This window comes from Myxocyprinus asiaticus, chromosome 40 (assembly GCF_019703515.2).
Source record: "Myxocyprinus asiaticus isolate MX2 ecotype Aquarium Trade chromosome 40, UBuf_Myxa_2, whole genome shotgun sequence".
Classification (NCBI taxonomy): domain Eukaryota; kingdom Metazoa; phylum Chordata; class Actinopteri; order Cypriniformes; family Catostomidae; genus Myxocyprinus; species Myxocyprinus asiaticus.
Genome location: NC_059383.1, coordinates 19,761,006 through 19,778,785, shown reverse-complemented (window position 1 = coordinate 19,778,785; position 17,780 = coordinate 19,761,006). Strand labels below are relative to the sequence as shown.

Sequence of the window (17,780 nt, the reverse complement as noted above, 5' to 3'; positions counted from 1 at the left end):
GTTCTTTCAACCGGCAAGGCAATCCCAACTGAGATCTCTATCCTAGATGATTTATCTAATGTGTGCTGCACAGATTCAGTCCATCTCTCTCTTTCTCTCTCTCTCTCTCTCTCTCTCTCTCTGACCCTCTCTCTCACACACTTTGATAGAGGGATAATAATTTGTAGTGTCCATATATTTTTACGTATAAAAAACTTGTGCTCTTACAAGTAATACAGTTGCTAAAAGGGATAGTTCACCCAAAAATGAAAATTCTGTTATCAATTACTTACAGTGTTGTTTAAATGACTTTCTTTTTACTGGATTTTTTAGGCAGAATACAAAAGGAGATGTTAGGTAGAATGATAGTCTCAGTACCCATTCACTTAATCTTTTTTTCTTCCACACACTGAAAGTGAATTTTATCTGAGACTGAGCATTCTGCTATTTCCTTGTCATACGGGGTTTGGTTCAACATGAAGGTAAGTAAATTATGATGGAATTAAATTTTTTTGGGCGACCTATCCTTTTAGCATACTTGCATGGCAATTATTAAAATGAATCTTCAGAAATATACACAAAACATCAGTACAGCAAACACCTTGTTGTAATTAAATTGTTCTATGTGAATGAATACATCTTCATTACAAACATGCAAACAATTGACATATTTGAAAGACAGTGGAAGAAAATGAACCTTTTTAAAAAAACAATGCAAGCAAAAGACAGAGAGGCATTTGTCGACAAATTTTGTCTGGTACTAAATTATTCATCATGATCGGGAACCAACTACTGCTATCTTGGTTGCAGGGGAGTTGGTTGTATCTGGCACCAGCAAGTGTTGTCAGCTCTTCTGCATGTGATTTCCACACCGACTGAAAATAGACTACCTGTAAAATGCAAAAACACCATTTCCAAACCCTTTTTGCAACACGTAACCCTTTCATGGTGCATTAAAGCATAAACACTGTCATCCACTTTTACTGGTCAAGTTCTGTTCACTGCAGTGTTGGGCTGTGGAGAGCATGCACAGGGCTGTGAATTTGTATTCTCGTGTGCTCATTCTTTTTTCTTCTCCATCTTTTGGCTTCTTTCGATGTCTGCATGTGTGCTTATGCACTACGATCGTCCGCTCCCTCTGCACCCCTCCCTTCTCTTTCCCTCTCTCTCTCTTTTCCACAGACACACACTGCACCGCTCTCCTTCTCTCCCTCTCTTCATCTCTGTAGCAGTGTCTGGTTGAGCATCCAGAAGGAGCACAGTGCATCCTTCTCCACACGCTTGCGGCAAGCAACGGTTGTTTTTTCTGCACCCCCACCCCCTCCACCTTCTTTGCTCACAGTCCCTTAATCCCAGGAGAGAAGATATCGAGCATCGCGAGGAGAGGATGCTCTAGTCGTTCCTAATTTAATCAGCATGCATTTCACCACAGCGACGCATGCTAGGATTTTGGTCATCCACACTTTGGCTGTGAAGGGCTATTTTTGCTGGCAACATTGTCAAACTGGGCATACTAGCAAGTGAATGCTTATCGGAGAAGGAGAGGGCTAAAAAAAGAAGAGAGAGGGATAAAATGCGGTGCTAATCGATACAGTATTCACGTCAGAGGCAGAGACAGCAATCCAAGAGAAAGAGAGATCGGGATGCTGGTGGAAAACTGATCATCGGCCAGCACTGCTCCGACTCTTCCACTTCAAGAGGAGTACACGGCGGAAAAGATTTGTGCTGCATCTGTAGCCAGCGTGTCAGAACTCACAGCCAGCATTATTTATTTATTTGCTGGTTTCTCCCTCTACCATGCTGCAGCAGACTTCTCTCCCATCTAAATATATTTTTGTCTGCAAAAAAGCAATGTGAGGGTTTCTTCCTGCAGCCTCCTTTCATTAGTGTCCTTCTTTGTCTGTTTTCTGTCATCTTTTACATCGGTATTAGAATAATCCTTTAGCCACCGGGATGTTTACTATCTCTTCTTCAGCGATAGAGGAGCTGCCCTCTGAGGGAGAGTGGTGTTAAAGAGCATGTAAGCTCAACCTGAGGCTTGGGAGCAAGGGAACGAGAACAAGAAAAGGAGGCGCCTCCTGGCATCTCTTATCCTGGAGCATTTCTCCTCTCCTCATTAAAATCTGCATCCAGAAATATTGATTGGTGTTGCTGTGATTAGAATGCTTTTGGGAGTTGCAGAGCAAATGATTGTCGCCCTGACTCGATTGAGCATACCGTCTTCTGCAGGTTTTAATTCTTTTTTTTTATATTTGTTGAGCGTAAAAACCAGGAACTGCCCTTGAGAAGAAAGCAATAGGTTTTCCCCCTTTGGATTTTGTTCTTTTTGAGGATTTTATCGTTTCTTTGGAAGCCTACTGTGAAAGCCTGGGGGCTTCAAGTATCATAGAACTGCAATCCCCATCATTGTTTTCTTCTCAATTATTTACTTGACCCGTGGATAATGATGGACATGGTTACCCCTCTTTGAGATGCACTCTTTCCAACGGATGGGACTAATGGAGTGTCGAAGGGCCTGCGGTGGGCCCTCCTGCCCCAGGCTGGAGGTGGTGCTGCTGGGATGGGAGTGTGGTGGAACCAGTTGGCTGGGCCTTGGCTCTTGGTGGAGACTGGCATTATCTCTGGCTTTGTTGGCCTCATTACCGGACAGAACAGCCAATGCCCGTGTGTCTTCCAGCCTGAGTACCACACACCATATCCATCACTTCCATAACAAGCATGGTACTGCACCCATTTCCATTAACAAGATGCCCTTCCTCACGAGAGGAGGCCACAGTAAGTCTTCAACATTTTAAAGCTCTTCAGCCATGATGTCAATTTTAGGCCAACCCGGAAGGCTAATTCGCCATGGGTTCCCTTTGGAATTTCCTATGGGTTTTTAGAATGGCAGTTTTGGATTTATGAGTAATATACAGTAAAGTCTCTGACTAAAATTACTTGAAGAGACATTTTAATCTACAACATAAACTACAGACAGTCTAAACTCAAATGTGAATTTTGAAGTCACTGAGTGTTTTTAAATCTTTTATTTAAAACAAATATGTTGCTAGCAAACTACTAAATAAGGACTACAACTACCACAAGGATGTATGTGTACATGCCTGGAAAACTGGTAAACCATTGAGTGCATTTACATGTACAACAATATGTTGAAAACTACCAAAAACTACCAGCTTTTCCACACACACACACACAAAAATCTTAACCTGAGAAATAATCTAATTATTCTCTGCTTTTGACATCTGAACATAGACAGGTATGTGGACAACATGTGGGCATAGGCCGGTAAGAATGCCATTAAAGGTTTACTTGTATTGCGAAACTGGGGTATTGGCAAAAATCTGGGTGTGCGATCGGTTTATGCTTAAACAGGTATGACCATAACCTGATTAAAGAACATGGGTTAAGGTGTTTATATGACCGCACACTTTGTCAGCTTTTTAAGCATAATTGTAAGATTGTGCATCATTGTAGTCCTTATTTAGCAACATTCTAGCAACATGCTAGCAACATACCTTTTTACAAAACACAGCAGCTTTTCATGTGTGTAATTTATGTTGTGGAACAAAACATTCCCTTCAAGTAGTTTTGATCACAGACCTTATTTTACTCATAAATCCAAAACTGACATTCTGAAAACCCATAGGAAATTCATGAGGGAACTTGCTTATTGTCTTTTAGAGTTTAGAACTACTACCTGAATAGCACTTCCCATGACTTTCAACACCAGCATTTCCTCCGTATTGACCAGGCTACTTACTGATGGTTCCTGGGTCTAAAAAGCTTTGATTGTGGAGTATTATTACATTAGAAAGCTGAACGTTAATATGGTGCATTTATATTTTTAGGCATGCACCAAACAGAGTTTCACTTAGAACATCATTCATGCTTTGATCTGTGTCTTTATAGATCACGTGGGGAGTGGCCTTGTGCTCTTTGCACTTACTGCAGATCTAGAGAAATGATGGGATTTGTTGGATGAAAGTGTAGACCAGATGTGCTCCTTTTCATGTCCAACTCACTCCATTGAATTACTGCTTCTTGCCAGGGATCTTTTTTACACTTCTGTCAATCAAATATTGTGTGGAGCATTGACAACCTGTCTTCCAGCGGCACTCTGGCATATGTTGCGTGGCCAGTAAGCTTGTTATATTCCAGCGATAAGAGTTTGCCTATACCACATGCTTTAACAATTTGTCAGAGTTTCTTGCTGGCCATAGTAAAGTTAATTATTATTATTATATTATAATTTATATTTAGTATATTATAGTATCTTTTTATGTTTCTTGGACAACCATTATGCTGCAACATGCATCAAAGTTCATGCATCATCTATCACAGATCAAAGTTTTTTGGTTGTGTTCTTCTCCCACAATTTGTTGACAAAATAATTCAGTTATTTTCAATTCAGTTTATTATAGTTCAAATAAACATAACGCTGAATATATTGAAGGTGGCCATATTATAATAACAGATTATCACACTACAATACTTTGGATTCAGTGTGAAGAAAGTCACATTGTTTTTTATGCTGAAATGTTGGACTTGGTGTAAACAGGCCATCATATGGATTCCTTCATTGTGGACCATCATTTTTGTCTTCCTTTTCCTTATCATTCTAATGGATTTTGTTGCAAAAGCTCAACAATTAAGCAGACATGTTGTTGCGTTTTTTAAACGAATGGCTACTGGACACAGCCATTTTGTGAAACAGGGAGAGAGAAAGAGAGAGGGGGACATTGGATCACCACAATCACTGTGTCATGTCCCATACAAGGCGAAGTTATAGTAGCCAAGCTTTCCATCTGAAGAGTCTGGGAGGACAGTGCTAAATGATCCTTTTAAACAGAGAGGGTTAGAGAGATCAGTCTTTTGTCCCCAGTGACAAGTAGTTCAGCAAAGGAATGTGATCCTGCACCATAATGGGATCATCAAGGCAACTGTTAGCAGAATCATGGCCCTTTTTCAGTTTTTCATTACAACTGGTATTGTCAGTCCGATTCACTGCTTCTCCCTCGACATTAATCTCACCTGCTCTCCCATCTGTCTGCTGCAAATTATGCTATGCATTTGCAGTGTTCTTATCGTGCAGGAACAGGGCTTGCAATTCTGACAGAGCCGAGGTTAAGCAGACACGTCTTGAATAACATCGCTGCACTTGTAGGCATCTCCACAACCATGCTGGGAGTTCCACAACTGTTTGTTCTGATTGCGGCTGTCAGAGTGTCCAACACTGCAGCAGTAAAGGCTAATAAAGTTCTGCTTGCTCAAAAAATTAACAGATCAATTTGATGACTGTATGAGCACTGCTTTCTATCCCTTCATTCAATAGGGATTTCATTTCGGTCCTATCCTTAACACTTTTCCATGGGAAATCATAACTGTTAGTTTCAATTTCAGACCTGCATTGAAACTGAGCGAGGGCAAGTTCACTAAATGCTAGGGTATTCTTTGTTTTTTGCCTGCTGTTCCATCTCGCACGCAGTCGAGCCTTAAATGTATACTATTTTTACCGCAAGCCCATATGGACGCGTTCAACGTACTCGCACTACAACTGCTTTGTGTTACCCGTTTATCACAATCAACGCCATGCAAAGATGCAGACTGTCCATGTTTCAAGAAAAACTAGGTCGCACACAGACAGTCTGCACGTACTGTGCTGATGATGAAATTTACATCACGAGCACTGTATGCGAGACATACTGACACGCGGAAAACCAAAGTATTCTTTTGCCTTAAATATTTATGCAATATTGTGTGGGGTTTTCAATGCAGAAACCTGTGCTTTGTTCGTTTATCACTCACAATTCTGTTTTACCAGGTGCTAAATGCACTAAAATAGCGATGTGTTGTAATTGCTTATGTCATTGGCATTCTTTTCAGAGCAAATATGCCGTCCATAAACTCCGCTATTTTCCTGCTGCAATATCCGTCACATTATTACCACCTGTGTAAAGTATGCAGTAAACAGAATTTTATTTAACAGTATTGCATTGCGTTAAGGCTGGGGTAGACTTCGTTTTCCCGAGTGCTCAGTGGTCTAGTAGTCTCTGAAGAGGTGGGCATACTGTGAATTTATGAAGGACCGTACGCATTTAGAGAGAATCTCTGTACAAGAATCTGTACACTTGAAAAAAACACACACACATAATTCACTCACTGGTGCTGCGGCATCGCGTTAGTAGATCGATAAAGTTCTGGGTCAAAAGCCTACTCATTGTTCTGGCAGCCATACGTATCATCATTTATTTTAAGTGGGCATACGCAAAATCCAATGAAGGATAGGTGGGCATACGTTGTATGCCTGCGTATGCCCTAGACTACACTACACTACTGCGCGTGCTGTTCCGTCTCATGGTACGGTGCATGCATGGTCAAGCGCTCAGCCTTGGAAAGTTAACCAAGAGCCCATACAGATGCGTACAGCACATATGCACTACGACTGCTTTATGATGCTTTTTTAGTACAGTTAACACCAGGCACATGTGAAGATGATGCACATGGAAGCGCCCCCCAAAAATGTGCAATTCCGTCATCAGAAGCCCAGTTTTTTCTAGAAAAAAAAGGATACTTTGGCCTATTTATGGTTCCTTCATAAATTCACAGTATGCCCACCTCTTCAGAGACTACTACACCGAGCACTCGGGAAAACGAAGTATACCCTACTTTGCCCGCAAGATCAGAATTGTGTTTTATCCAGCACAAATGTTTGCGCAAAATACAATGCAGACACCGTGGGCAAATAAACAATGCTATCACTGGGCACAATTCATTCTTAGCAAATTCCCCCTCAGAATTTTGTGCCTAAAACTAATTTTATGCATTTTATGCACTGATCCCTAATGAGCTTGCATTGCATTTCCACACAATCTTGCTCTTTTAATACAATTACAGCAAGCTAGAAACCTACACCCCCTCTGACCAATAATCACATCCTGCCAGATCCCATCACTCAAAGCAACCCCTGCCAGCAAGGTGGTGATAATTAATGTAATTGATATGAAGATTAGTAGAATAAGTCAATCAGGTCTACATGGGCCCGGGTGATGAGTGGATGAAATGATAGAGAGATGGAGGGGAGAGCTGTCACGCCACCCAGAGCCTTGTCTCCATCTCATTTGAATTTACACCAGACGTTCGTCATTTGTGCATCTCATGCCGTCTGAAGAGCCCCTGGTAAAACACTTATCTGCTTGAGATACTGGACACCACCACTCACACGCTCTTTGTGTATCTGCACAGGGCTGTGTCCACAATTTCAGTTTATTTGCTTAGTTTTCTTTTTTTTTTATACTATATATTAAATAGCCTTAAATCATACTTTTTTCACCTTTATTCTTTAAAGCTGAAGTGTGTAATTTCTGCACCACTTGTCTCACCGAATGGAATTGCAAAAATAACAGTTTCCTGAACACACCTCCTGTCTTCTTTTTGGGGAAATCATCATTGAACACACCTCCTGTCTTCCTTTTGGGGAAATCATCACACAAAGGGATCACTTACAGTTGTATCTCTATATTTAAGGAATAGCCCTCCCAACATTTTTTTTTTTTTTTTTTTTTTTTAATTCAGTCATCTTTTACTCACACTCATTTAGTTCCAAATCCTTATTATTTCCTTTTGGGCTGCTGCCTGAAACTTTTCACACTCAAATTTAAAAGCTCCCTGTTCACACATACAGTGGACTTATTTCATAAAAATTTTCTAATTTTACAGATAACCCCCTAAATTTTAAGAAATGATTGAAATAATTAATAAATAACATAGTATATGTTTACAATTTTATGATAGACTTTTTTAATGTCTAAAGTTTAAAAGCATGCCATTTCAGTTATGTGTCCTCAATTTTCAAGCAAAATGTCTTATTTTATTCCACTGGATGGCAGGAAGTACTAGAAAAAAAAAAGATTTTTTCCTCTATCACCTTCCGTCACATTATACTGATCTGAAATGTAGGTGGTGCTCTAACGAATTTTAGTGCTCACCCATAGACAAGTCTTTTTTTTTTTTTTTTTTTTTTTTTTTAAGTGCTGAGAGTTTCCACACTGTTTTGTTGAATATCTTGGCTTCTGAGTTGTCTAGAAGACCAATCTAGGTGTCATTGGAATGCAGAGAATCCCAGCTTTACAATGATGTGTAACATTTCATCTTCTATAGATGAGAAACTACTTTGATGATTTGTTTCTCATACTTTTTCTACCAGACTTCAAATTTTGTTGTAAAACGTTTTTTGACTTTGGATTATTCACCCAAGCAAGCTAACAAACAAGTAAACAAGTAATTTATTTAACTAATTTTAAAGCTAATATTAAAGGTAAGATTTGATATAAAGTTTGAGGCTATTTAGGGCTTACAGATCAGTGGTCAGCAGAGGTGGGTAGTAACATACTACATTTACTACGTTACATTTACTTAAGTAACTTTTTGGAGAAAAAATTTTTAGTTTTAGAGTAGGTTTACAAGTGGGTACTTTTTACCCTCACTCAAGTAAATTTCTAATTTTTTTTTTTTTTTTTTACTTTGACTTCTTTACAATGGGTGGCGTTCCTGTCGTTACATTACTGGGTTTAATTTTAATTACTGTGTAATTTATTGAGAGATTATTGAATGAGACTTTTACGACAGAGGAGTTTCACACAGCTGCGCGCACTGAGATGCTGTCACAGACTTTCACTCAATCACTGCTGCAGCATCAAACTCTTCAAAGTGAAACACTTCGCTCCACAGTTAAAAAAAAAAAAAAAGAATAGTTTCGTCATGCAGTGCCTTCATTTAACACCAAGACAAGCTGATATTTCAAGATTAAAATCACAGCTCCAATTTAAGGCAGCACGCTGAGGTAACTTTTGGCTCTAATCCTAACGCGGGCTTTTCTGTGTAATGAGATTTCATTTTCATTTTCAGGGTGATAATGTAACTGGGCTCTTATAACATCAGTTTTTAAGTGTACATTTTGTGTGCTTTGTTCCGCGTCCCGCATGTCATGAGCAGTATTTACGCATTTACCCCTCACCCTCGCGGAAACTATCGCAGCTACTTCAGGTGGATTAACTGTATAAATCCATGCAAACATCCAAGTTAAGTGTAAATCACTGCCATTCGTGTGATCGACAACTGGAGTGCGAACAGACAGCATTTCTGCACGTGCACAGCGATGTGCAGGCGCGAGGTGATCGTATGGTGAAGAGAGTGGCTGTGTCCGCAATCGTTCACTCATTCACTATTTCCTATATATTGAATGGCAGTTAGTGCACTATATCTCAGCAGTAAGTGAACGAAATGAGTGAATTCAGACGCTGGCGTATACACCGAGTGTCGGAGCTCTTGGGCTGTCGCAGAAACAACGTCACATATTAACTTTTAAAATATTTGGGCCTTACTTGTTAAATAATATATTAATACAATAAATATTCATTCTGTTTGTCATTTTTAATATATACTGTGTGTTAATATAAAGAATAAACACATTTTTATCAAATAAAGAGTACATTTTAAATGTATCTGTATGTTTTGTCTCTCTATATGTTATTATGTTATTTTAATCAAGTAATGATTTGTCAAAAAGTAATTTACTACATTCAGCATGAAATAAAACATTGCAGGAGTGAAGGAAGCAGTAAACTCCCAGCTCGTAAGCCTTCCCTGTGGTGGATTGTGGGAAATTAACCATTATCAAATGTACATCAAATGTACACTTGAAATTAGAGTGTTTTGTGGGTAAGAGTGAGTAAACAAAAGTAGGGAACGAGTGGCTCACTCAGAATTCAGACACTCCTACAAAATGGCAGACACCCGAAATAGTGCACTATATAGTGGATAGGGGGCGGTTTCAGAGACAGCGAGTGCTCCACAGCCGGGGTTGGTGCCCTATTCACTAGGCTGCGTATATGCATTTAGAGAGCGGTGGTACTGCTGTACAGAACTAATGATCTAAATTATTTCAACACTGAAAACTGTAACTACACTGAAATAAGAATCCACACAGGACTTAAAAGCTATGAAATAGCGAAAGGAGGCATTAATAAAGCATGATCTTGCTTTGGTTTATATTTCAGCATTATATATAATGTCCTTGTGGGACATTTTCACGTTTTCACTGTAATAATTACTATAAATGTTTCCAAACCTCTCTTCTTATTGACGAATTTATCCAGATCTGACAAGAGCCCTTAAAGGGATAGTTCACCCAAAAATTACAATTCTCATTATTTACTCACCCACATGCCACCCCAGATGTGTATGTCTTTCACCTGCTGAACTCAAATGAAGATTTTTAGAAGAATTTCTCAGCTCTGTAGGTCCATACAATGCAAGTGAATGGGTGGCAACATTTGAAAGCTAAACAAAATCACATAAGTCAGCATAAAAGTAATCCATAAGACTCCAGTTGTTAAATCAGTATCTTCAGAAGCGATGTGATAGGTGTGGATGAGAAACAGAGAAACAGATCACTTTCACATTCTTCTTCTTGTGTTTTTGGTGATTCATGTTCTTCTCTGCATATCGTCCCCTGCAAAAAATGGCAAATATTTATCTGTTTCTTACCCACACCTATCATATCACTTCTGAAGACATGGATTTAACCACTGGAGTCTTATGGATTACTTTTATGCTGCCTTTATGTGCTTTTTGGAGCATCACAATTTTGGCCTACAGAGCTATAATATTCTTTTAAAAATCTTAATTTGTGTTCTGCAGAAGACAGGAAATCATACACATCTGGGATGGCATGAGGGTGAGTAAATGATGAGAGAATTTTCATTTTTGGGTAAACTATCTCTTTAAAGTGATAGCTCAGCCATAATTTAATATTCTGTCATCATTTCTCTACCCTCATGTTGTTCCAAACCAGTGTGACGCTTTGTATTATGTGGAACACAAAATATGTTAGACAGAATGTTAGAGACTGACAGTCTCAGTTACCATTCACTTTCAAAAAAAAAACAAACAAAAAAAAACACATTCACTGAAAGTAAATAGTGATTCAGGCAAACATTCTGTCTAATATCTCCTTATTGTGTTGCATGGAAGAAAGAAAGTCATACGGGTTTGGAACAACATGATGGTGAATGATGACAGAATTTCCATTAATAATAATAATAATTCTGTAGTACATGTTCAATGTGTATTATGTAATAGAATATGGGGAGTAAACGTCTATTATGTCATTTGTGAAAGTAACGAGTTACTCACTACTTGAGTACTCTTTTAATTGGATACTTTATTACTCTTACTCAAGTAATTATTTATGTTAGTACTTTTACTTCTACTTGAGTAATTTTTTTTTTTTTAAGTAATTGTACTTTTACTTGAGTACATTTTTTGGCTACTCTACCCTCCTCTGGTGGTCAGCAAAGAAAAGAGACGTTTGCATTGTATGCCTTATCAAATTTCACTTTGTGATATTTTTTTTAATAATTCAAACTGTATTATGGCAAAAATTTTATAGAATCATTTGATGTATGACTTGTCTATTTAAGTGCTATGTGAAGGACTTTAAATTCATTTAAAAAATTTCTACAACATAACCTCTAGGTGGGGCCAATTTGCGACACAAATGTTTTCAGGCCTTATTTTGTTATTTTAAGTAAATAAATACAAATTCTAAGCTTTCAAATGATACCACATATGCCTAACTTGTGCATACAGGGACTTCAGGGTGTTAAGTGTTAAAACGGCTTGCCATATAGACAGTTTAAGAGGTTATGGCTATAGACATTTCAGTAAACATTATTCTCGAGTAAAAAAAACATTGATCATGCTTGTCTTTAACATTATGTAATGCTTTGCTTTTGTTCTGACCTGTGTTTGGCTTCAAGTCCACACTAACCCAGCTTTGACTTTTTCCACGCTTGTCATGATTCTTGAACCCTTACCCCTCGAAATTTAATCACTCACCCTGACAACAGCTACAGACTGCCTGCCCCACTACTGACCCATTCATCCATGTATCCTGTGGCCTGATGCATTTTCACTATTTGATTTGAGTATCTCTCCACAGCAGGTATCTAATATTTCTTCCAATCATTCTCTCTCTCCATCTTGTTTTGTCATCATCTCATTGAAATGCGGGCTGTCCTTCCCTCCCTCTCTAATACTCAGAGCTCTATGCGCTGATGGAGGCATGATGTTTGACAAGCAGCAGGTTCTGTTTGTTCACTCATGCCTGCTTCTGCATGCTGATGTGGGGTTTCTTGGGTCACCACCATATATGGCAAAGATGCAGCCTCTCTGCTTCATTGTCAGATCAAACACACATTTTTCCTGTGGCTCAAGGGCACACCTTGATCTGAGCAAGGGCATCTCCTAACTTAAGAAAGCCATGATGGATGCAGCCCTGCATCAGTGAAAAGGGGCTATCCTTTGTGGATCACTGGTGTGCACACTATAGATTGGACCCCATCAAGAGCAGTTTGCTTCCATGAGAGCCACAATCCATTACTGTCTCCGAGCTAGGCTCTAAATGTCTGGAGAAAATTGTAGGGAAGGAAAATAAGGAGTAATTGATCATTGGCTGAAACACAGTGATTTGGGAGTGTTCCATTGTTTGCCCTCAATAGCCTAAGGATGGGGCAGTAATGAGACGGCATTTAACTGTGACCTCCTCGTTCTCTGTACTGCCAGTGTTATCGAAAACAAGAGTTCTTCACAATTTGTCCCTTTTCAAAACAGTTGACTTGATGTGGAGCCATCACTTTAAGTGCATGTGTCATTTCAGCGCCGGTTCTTAGAATAGACTGCCAACTGCAGTCCAATCAATGTGATGGGCAAAGCAGTTAGACAGTAAACTAGTAGGCGGTGGTTTGGATAGAGCCAACCTTAAGCCAGTGAGCTCTTTGCTCTCTATGAGTGGTTGGATGTTGTTGCTGTGGTTAGGCAGCCAAACAAAATTGTGAACTTAAAGGTTTAGTTTTGCCAAAAATGAAAATTCTCTTATCATTCACTCACCCTCATGTTGTTCCAAACCTGTATGACATTTTTTGTTCTTTCGTATAACTCAAAGGAGATGTTAAGGCCTGAGTATACTTCGGTTGTCTGCATTGCTAATCAGTCTGCACACAATGCAAATTTCATCATCAGCACAGTCTGCACGGCCTGATCACATGCGACCTACATTTTCTAAACCCGCAGACGCGGTCCTCGTCTGTGCGCATCGTCGCCGCATGTTACAGCCATTGACCATACTAAACGAGTGCCACAAAGGAATTTAATTTTAGATAAAACATTCCTTTAAAAGTTGGAACCAAAATGTTGTCTTTCTCTAAAAGCATTGCTTTGTCTCATTAGTTTGTCCCCACACCTTCCAAAAAGGCATTATGTGCTAGATTAATAGCAGACTCGATGATGCTCAGTAGCTGCAGCAGCAGGGTTGAAGTTACTCCCATTCCTCTTCGCTCCTTTTCTGAGTCCAGACCTGTGGTGTGTGTTTTACTAAATGTGACATTGAGGAGAAATAGCTCAGTTTTGGATCTCACCCAAGCTCTCGCTAAAGGGAGACAGCCATGCTGTGAGCTGTGAGGGGTGAAATCAGTCTCCAGGTGCCTGGATTCCACCTCTTACACCTGCACTAAAACTAGCTCAACCGTGCCAAAAACCATCCCAGTGCTGTTGCTACAAAGCATCCCTTAACTTTGCTATAGGACCAGTTTTCTGCCCAGGTAAATCAAAACCATAGATATTATATGAGACAGAAAGGCTTCAGTATTGGATTGAAGAAGCAAAGTGTACAAATGTGATGTTAGTTTTAAGTAGAGTTGGCCGAACTGTGTTCCTCAGGTTTATCTTCCTCAAATATGAGCTGCGTCTGAATATGCATACTGTCAGAATATGTACTGCATTTGATGAAAAATGTACTTCCAAAAATTACATTCTTATGGTATGCAAGTGAATTGTAAGAATACATTCCCAGACATGCTGTACTTCATCCAGGAACATGGCCATTGTCCTGTGACCCGATTATATGACGTTGTAACAACAACCGTGAAAATGATGTATTCTGGTTTTGTTAAAGGAATATATTGGGTCCAATACAAGTTAGGCTCAATCGACAGAATTTGTGGCATAATGTCGATTACCACAAAAATGTATTTCGTCTCGTCCCTCCTTTTCTTTAAAAAAAGCTTAAAACGATTACAATGTGGCCAATCGTTGGAGGGTTTATAAGCAAAAATGTGAACCTCATAATTTTATAAAAGCACTTACATTAATTCTTCTGTTACCACTTATGCATTATTTGAGCTGTCAAGTTGTTTAAATTGTCATATTTACAGTCATTTTAAGGCTTTAGTTGTAAAATTGGCTATAACTTTACACAGAAAAGGTTAGTAAGTGATTTTATCACTAAAATCATGTTTACATGCATATTGTTTATGTCTTGTGGCTATACTTTTGAAAAAGTGAGTATTTTGCCTGCTATGCGTGGCACCATATTGTTTACATGCATTGCAACATGGGATTCGGAGTTCATTTTAGAAGCATAGAAGGTTCTAAAAAGTGAGCTTTCCACTTTCCCAGCGCGGAAGTGGTTAGATTGAGTGACAGATGGAATGGGAGAAGGCTCGAGTGGATTGACTAATTTGTGTATTCTTTTTTGAAGTCAGAAAACATTTCCGCATCGCTGCATCAAAACAGTGCGCTCCAATGGTAACGGCTTTAAACTTTTATTTAGTGATTGTTTGAATGTTTGTAACATATAAAAATAAAGATAGTGTGATGATAAAACTGGTTCATTATGCCAACCACTTAAGTCCCTCTTTTGCTGGTTGAACAGCCGCTTCAGTCTCTCTTTTGTTGGTAAACAGCAGCAGGAATGCAGATCAGCCTAGTGTAATCACAACAGTTTGATTGTACGTACGAAAGGGTTTTAAAAGAAAAGGGGGGGCAAGTCAAAATAAATTTTGTGGTAATGCCACAAATGCTGTCGATTGAGTTGAACTTGTATTGAACCCTCTCTACACAGGGTTGGGAGGGTTACTTTTAAAATGTATTCCACTACAGATTATAGAATACATGCTGTAAAATGTCATTTGTAACATATTCCATTAGATTATTCAAGGTCAGTAACGTATTCTAAATACTTTGGATTATTCTTCAGCACTGGTAGATTTTTTCATTTGTTTTGACTATAAAAACTCTGCCAGTACAGTAAGATAAAATACACATGTTAAAAATACATTCTCTGAAAAACCTAAATATCTTATGCAGTGTTGTTTCTAAAACAAGATAAATCTAATTGATCTTTTTTTAAGGGTTTTTAGATATTTTTTACAGGAAAACAATACAAAAATTATTATGAAGAATATGATTTGTGCCCTAATATCAAAGGTCTTACTAGAAAAAAAGAAATTATGGTCCAACGTGAATTTTCTTGATAAAAAAATATGATCGTGCCTGGTAACGTGCATGTAAAATGGCTAGAAATAGCATTTTAGCTTAGCGTAAAAGTGACAATTTACACAAGGTTTATTTCTGTTTCTTCTGCTCCAAACTTCAAACTTACTTCTCTGTCTGCTCGTATGAATGTAACAATTCATAAGAAAGTGTTTCACCGCTGTTCAAATGCACTTTGGATCACATCATTTATATGTATAAATGTTTTCCATCTGAAAGGACTAAATATTAAATGAAACAAATGACAATAAAATGCAAAGTAATCTCTTCAGTAATCTAAATACTTTTTGAATGTAACTGTTTTCTAATTACCAATGATTTAAATTGTAACTGTAGTGGAATACAGTTACTTATATTTTGTATTTTAAATACGTAATCCTGTTATATGTATTCCGTTACTCCCCAACCCTGTCTCTACAAAGAGTGTTAAGAGTTAACATTTATTTTCTTGGAAGAGTTTGAAAAAATGTCATGCTAGAATTTATATTAATCTGTATTTTTTTAAGCAGAACCTTCATCTTTTTGTAAACATGGCAAGCTTTTTTATGCAAATCCTTGAGAAATTCAAAATGTAATACAGTGGTTTTATGAAACCTAATTGGGCTTGGTGATTTCTAATAGCTGTGTATTGGTCCACAGAGACACACAAACAGGAAATTTGGCTAATCCAACTTTAACTGACAAAATCCCATATTTCTACTTAAGCTTCAACATCAATGCATGAAACAAATCAAACAAATCATAATGTTAAATGAAGTTCTTTGTGCAACCATGTGCAACAATTTGACGATGTGCCATCATTATATCCCAGACATGCCAGCCAGTCTTTTCCTCACACAGTGGAATCCCATAATGTTTTCCCTCTGTCTTTGAATATTGAAAGTCTATTTTATATTTGTAATCTACCTGTGTTTTAACCGCATTCCTAATTAAAATGTTCTCCACAAGCTTCCAGAAATAATAGCAGTACACTCGTTAGCTCTTCATGTTGTTTGAATGCTGTTGACAAGCGATCACCTCACTGATGTCTGTCTAAGAATAGAGTGTTATTTGTAGGGTGAACAACAGTGGTGAGAAGTGCTCTCGGAGCTCCAAGTCTCCAGGTCTTGAATGCGCAAGCCCAGGATCCGCCCACTGATGTCTCCCCTGACAGGGTCGACAACACCCCTGTGCTATTTCTGAAACAACACATTCTGTCCTCACAAAATGGAGATACTTCCGCAAGAATCTCTAGATTTAACATTGGAATCTTTTTATCACTTTCAGATCTGAGGCTGTTCCACATTCCCCTTTTTCTTTTTCTTTTTTTTTTTTTTTTTTAAATAACTGAAGACTTCAGAGACAAACTAAAAATAAAATGCAAAAACAAAACAAAACAAAATCATATCTCGGTCATGTTTACAAAAGTTTTTCACATTTATTTTTAAGCAACGTTTGCCAATTGGGACTTTCACAAGAACTGGTTACAGCTCATTTTGCTATTTAGAGAGATAATAAAATTATTCCTGGCAATATCTCTAAGGATTACACAATTTCACAGATAGACGAGCACAGAGCGAGCACACACAGTGATGATAATATTGGCTGCAGACGTGTGATTCATGCCCTCGCATAAGGGGAATTTGCAGCCGCATTCTGCTCTATCTGCAGCTTTGCCGTGAAAAAGGGGATTATTGAAACTTCAACATTTTCTGCCTTCCTGCAAGGCTTGAACTTACTGCAGTGTCCCAATCAAGTCCTCTGCGTGGTGTCTGTTGAAGTCGTATTAGGATGTATAAGGAATTCTGCTTTACAGCTTTGCTTTTGGGGCAATTTGATAAATAATAAATGGGCTTTAAATTGAACATTGAAAGCTAATACTAAAGCATTTCTTAATCCTTATATATGTAATGTGATATCTCATTTATGAGAGTTTGGTAAATTAAAATCAAAATTGAAAAATGTAGAGTAGACAGAGTTTGTTAGTTTTAAAGTATATTTGCAATATATTTGTGATAATTTTGCAACATTGTGAATGTTACGAATAATGTGCTTTTTTATTTAGCCATTAAGTTTCCTAAAGATTGTGTTAGATTTGGGAAGTATGATTAAAGTGAATTTGTTCAAACTGTTCAATGAGTCAATTCAAAACTCCAATTCAATGATTTGTTAGGTTTAATAAAAATATATGGAGACAAATGTTACTAGCATACAGTGTTATTTATATTGGTTCATAAAAATAATCAAGGCTTTTTTCCCACATTATTTCCCACAAACTTCTTTTACGCTGTTTTACTTCTTGCATTTCATATTTTGAATCTAATTAGCTGCAATGGCTCTTCGGTCCAAATGGTGGTTCCTCTGTTTGAAGGGGCAGGAAAAAACCTTAAGACATTTTATATCAAATAAATAAATATCTTAATTATACACTG

At 38.1% G+C, this 17,780-nt stretch overlaps 1 protein-coding gene across 5 annotated transcripts in view; it reads left to right on the top strand.

Annotated features, from left to right (window-relative positions):
* LOC127431253 (neurexin-2-like) overlaps positions 1 to 17,780 on the top strand; it is a 599,363-nt gene that overhangs the window by 391,754 nt on the left and 189,829 nt on the right. The window contains exon 1 of one of the 5 annotated variants that reach the window (XM_051681609.1): positions 574 to 2,754. The exons of the other annotated variants lie outside the window; for them this stretch is intronic. Coding sequence (XP_051537569.1) covers positions 2,451 to 2,754 — 304 coding nt within the window. The 5' untranslated portion in view covers positions 574 to 2,450. Of the gene's footprint in view, positions 1 to 573; positions 2,755 to 17,780 lie in introns of those variants that run through there. 5 annotated transcript variants of the gene reach the window in all.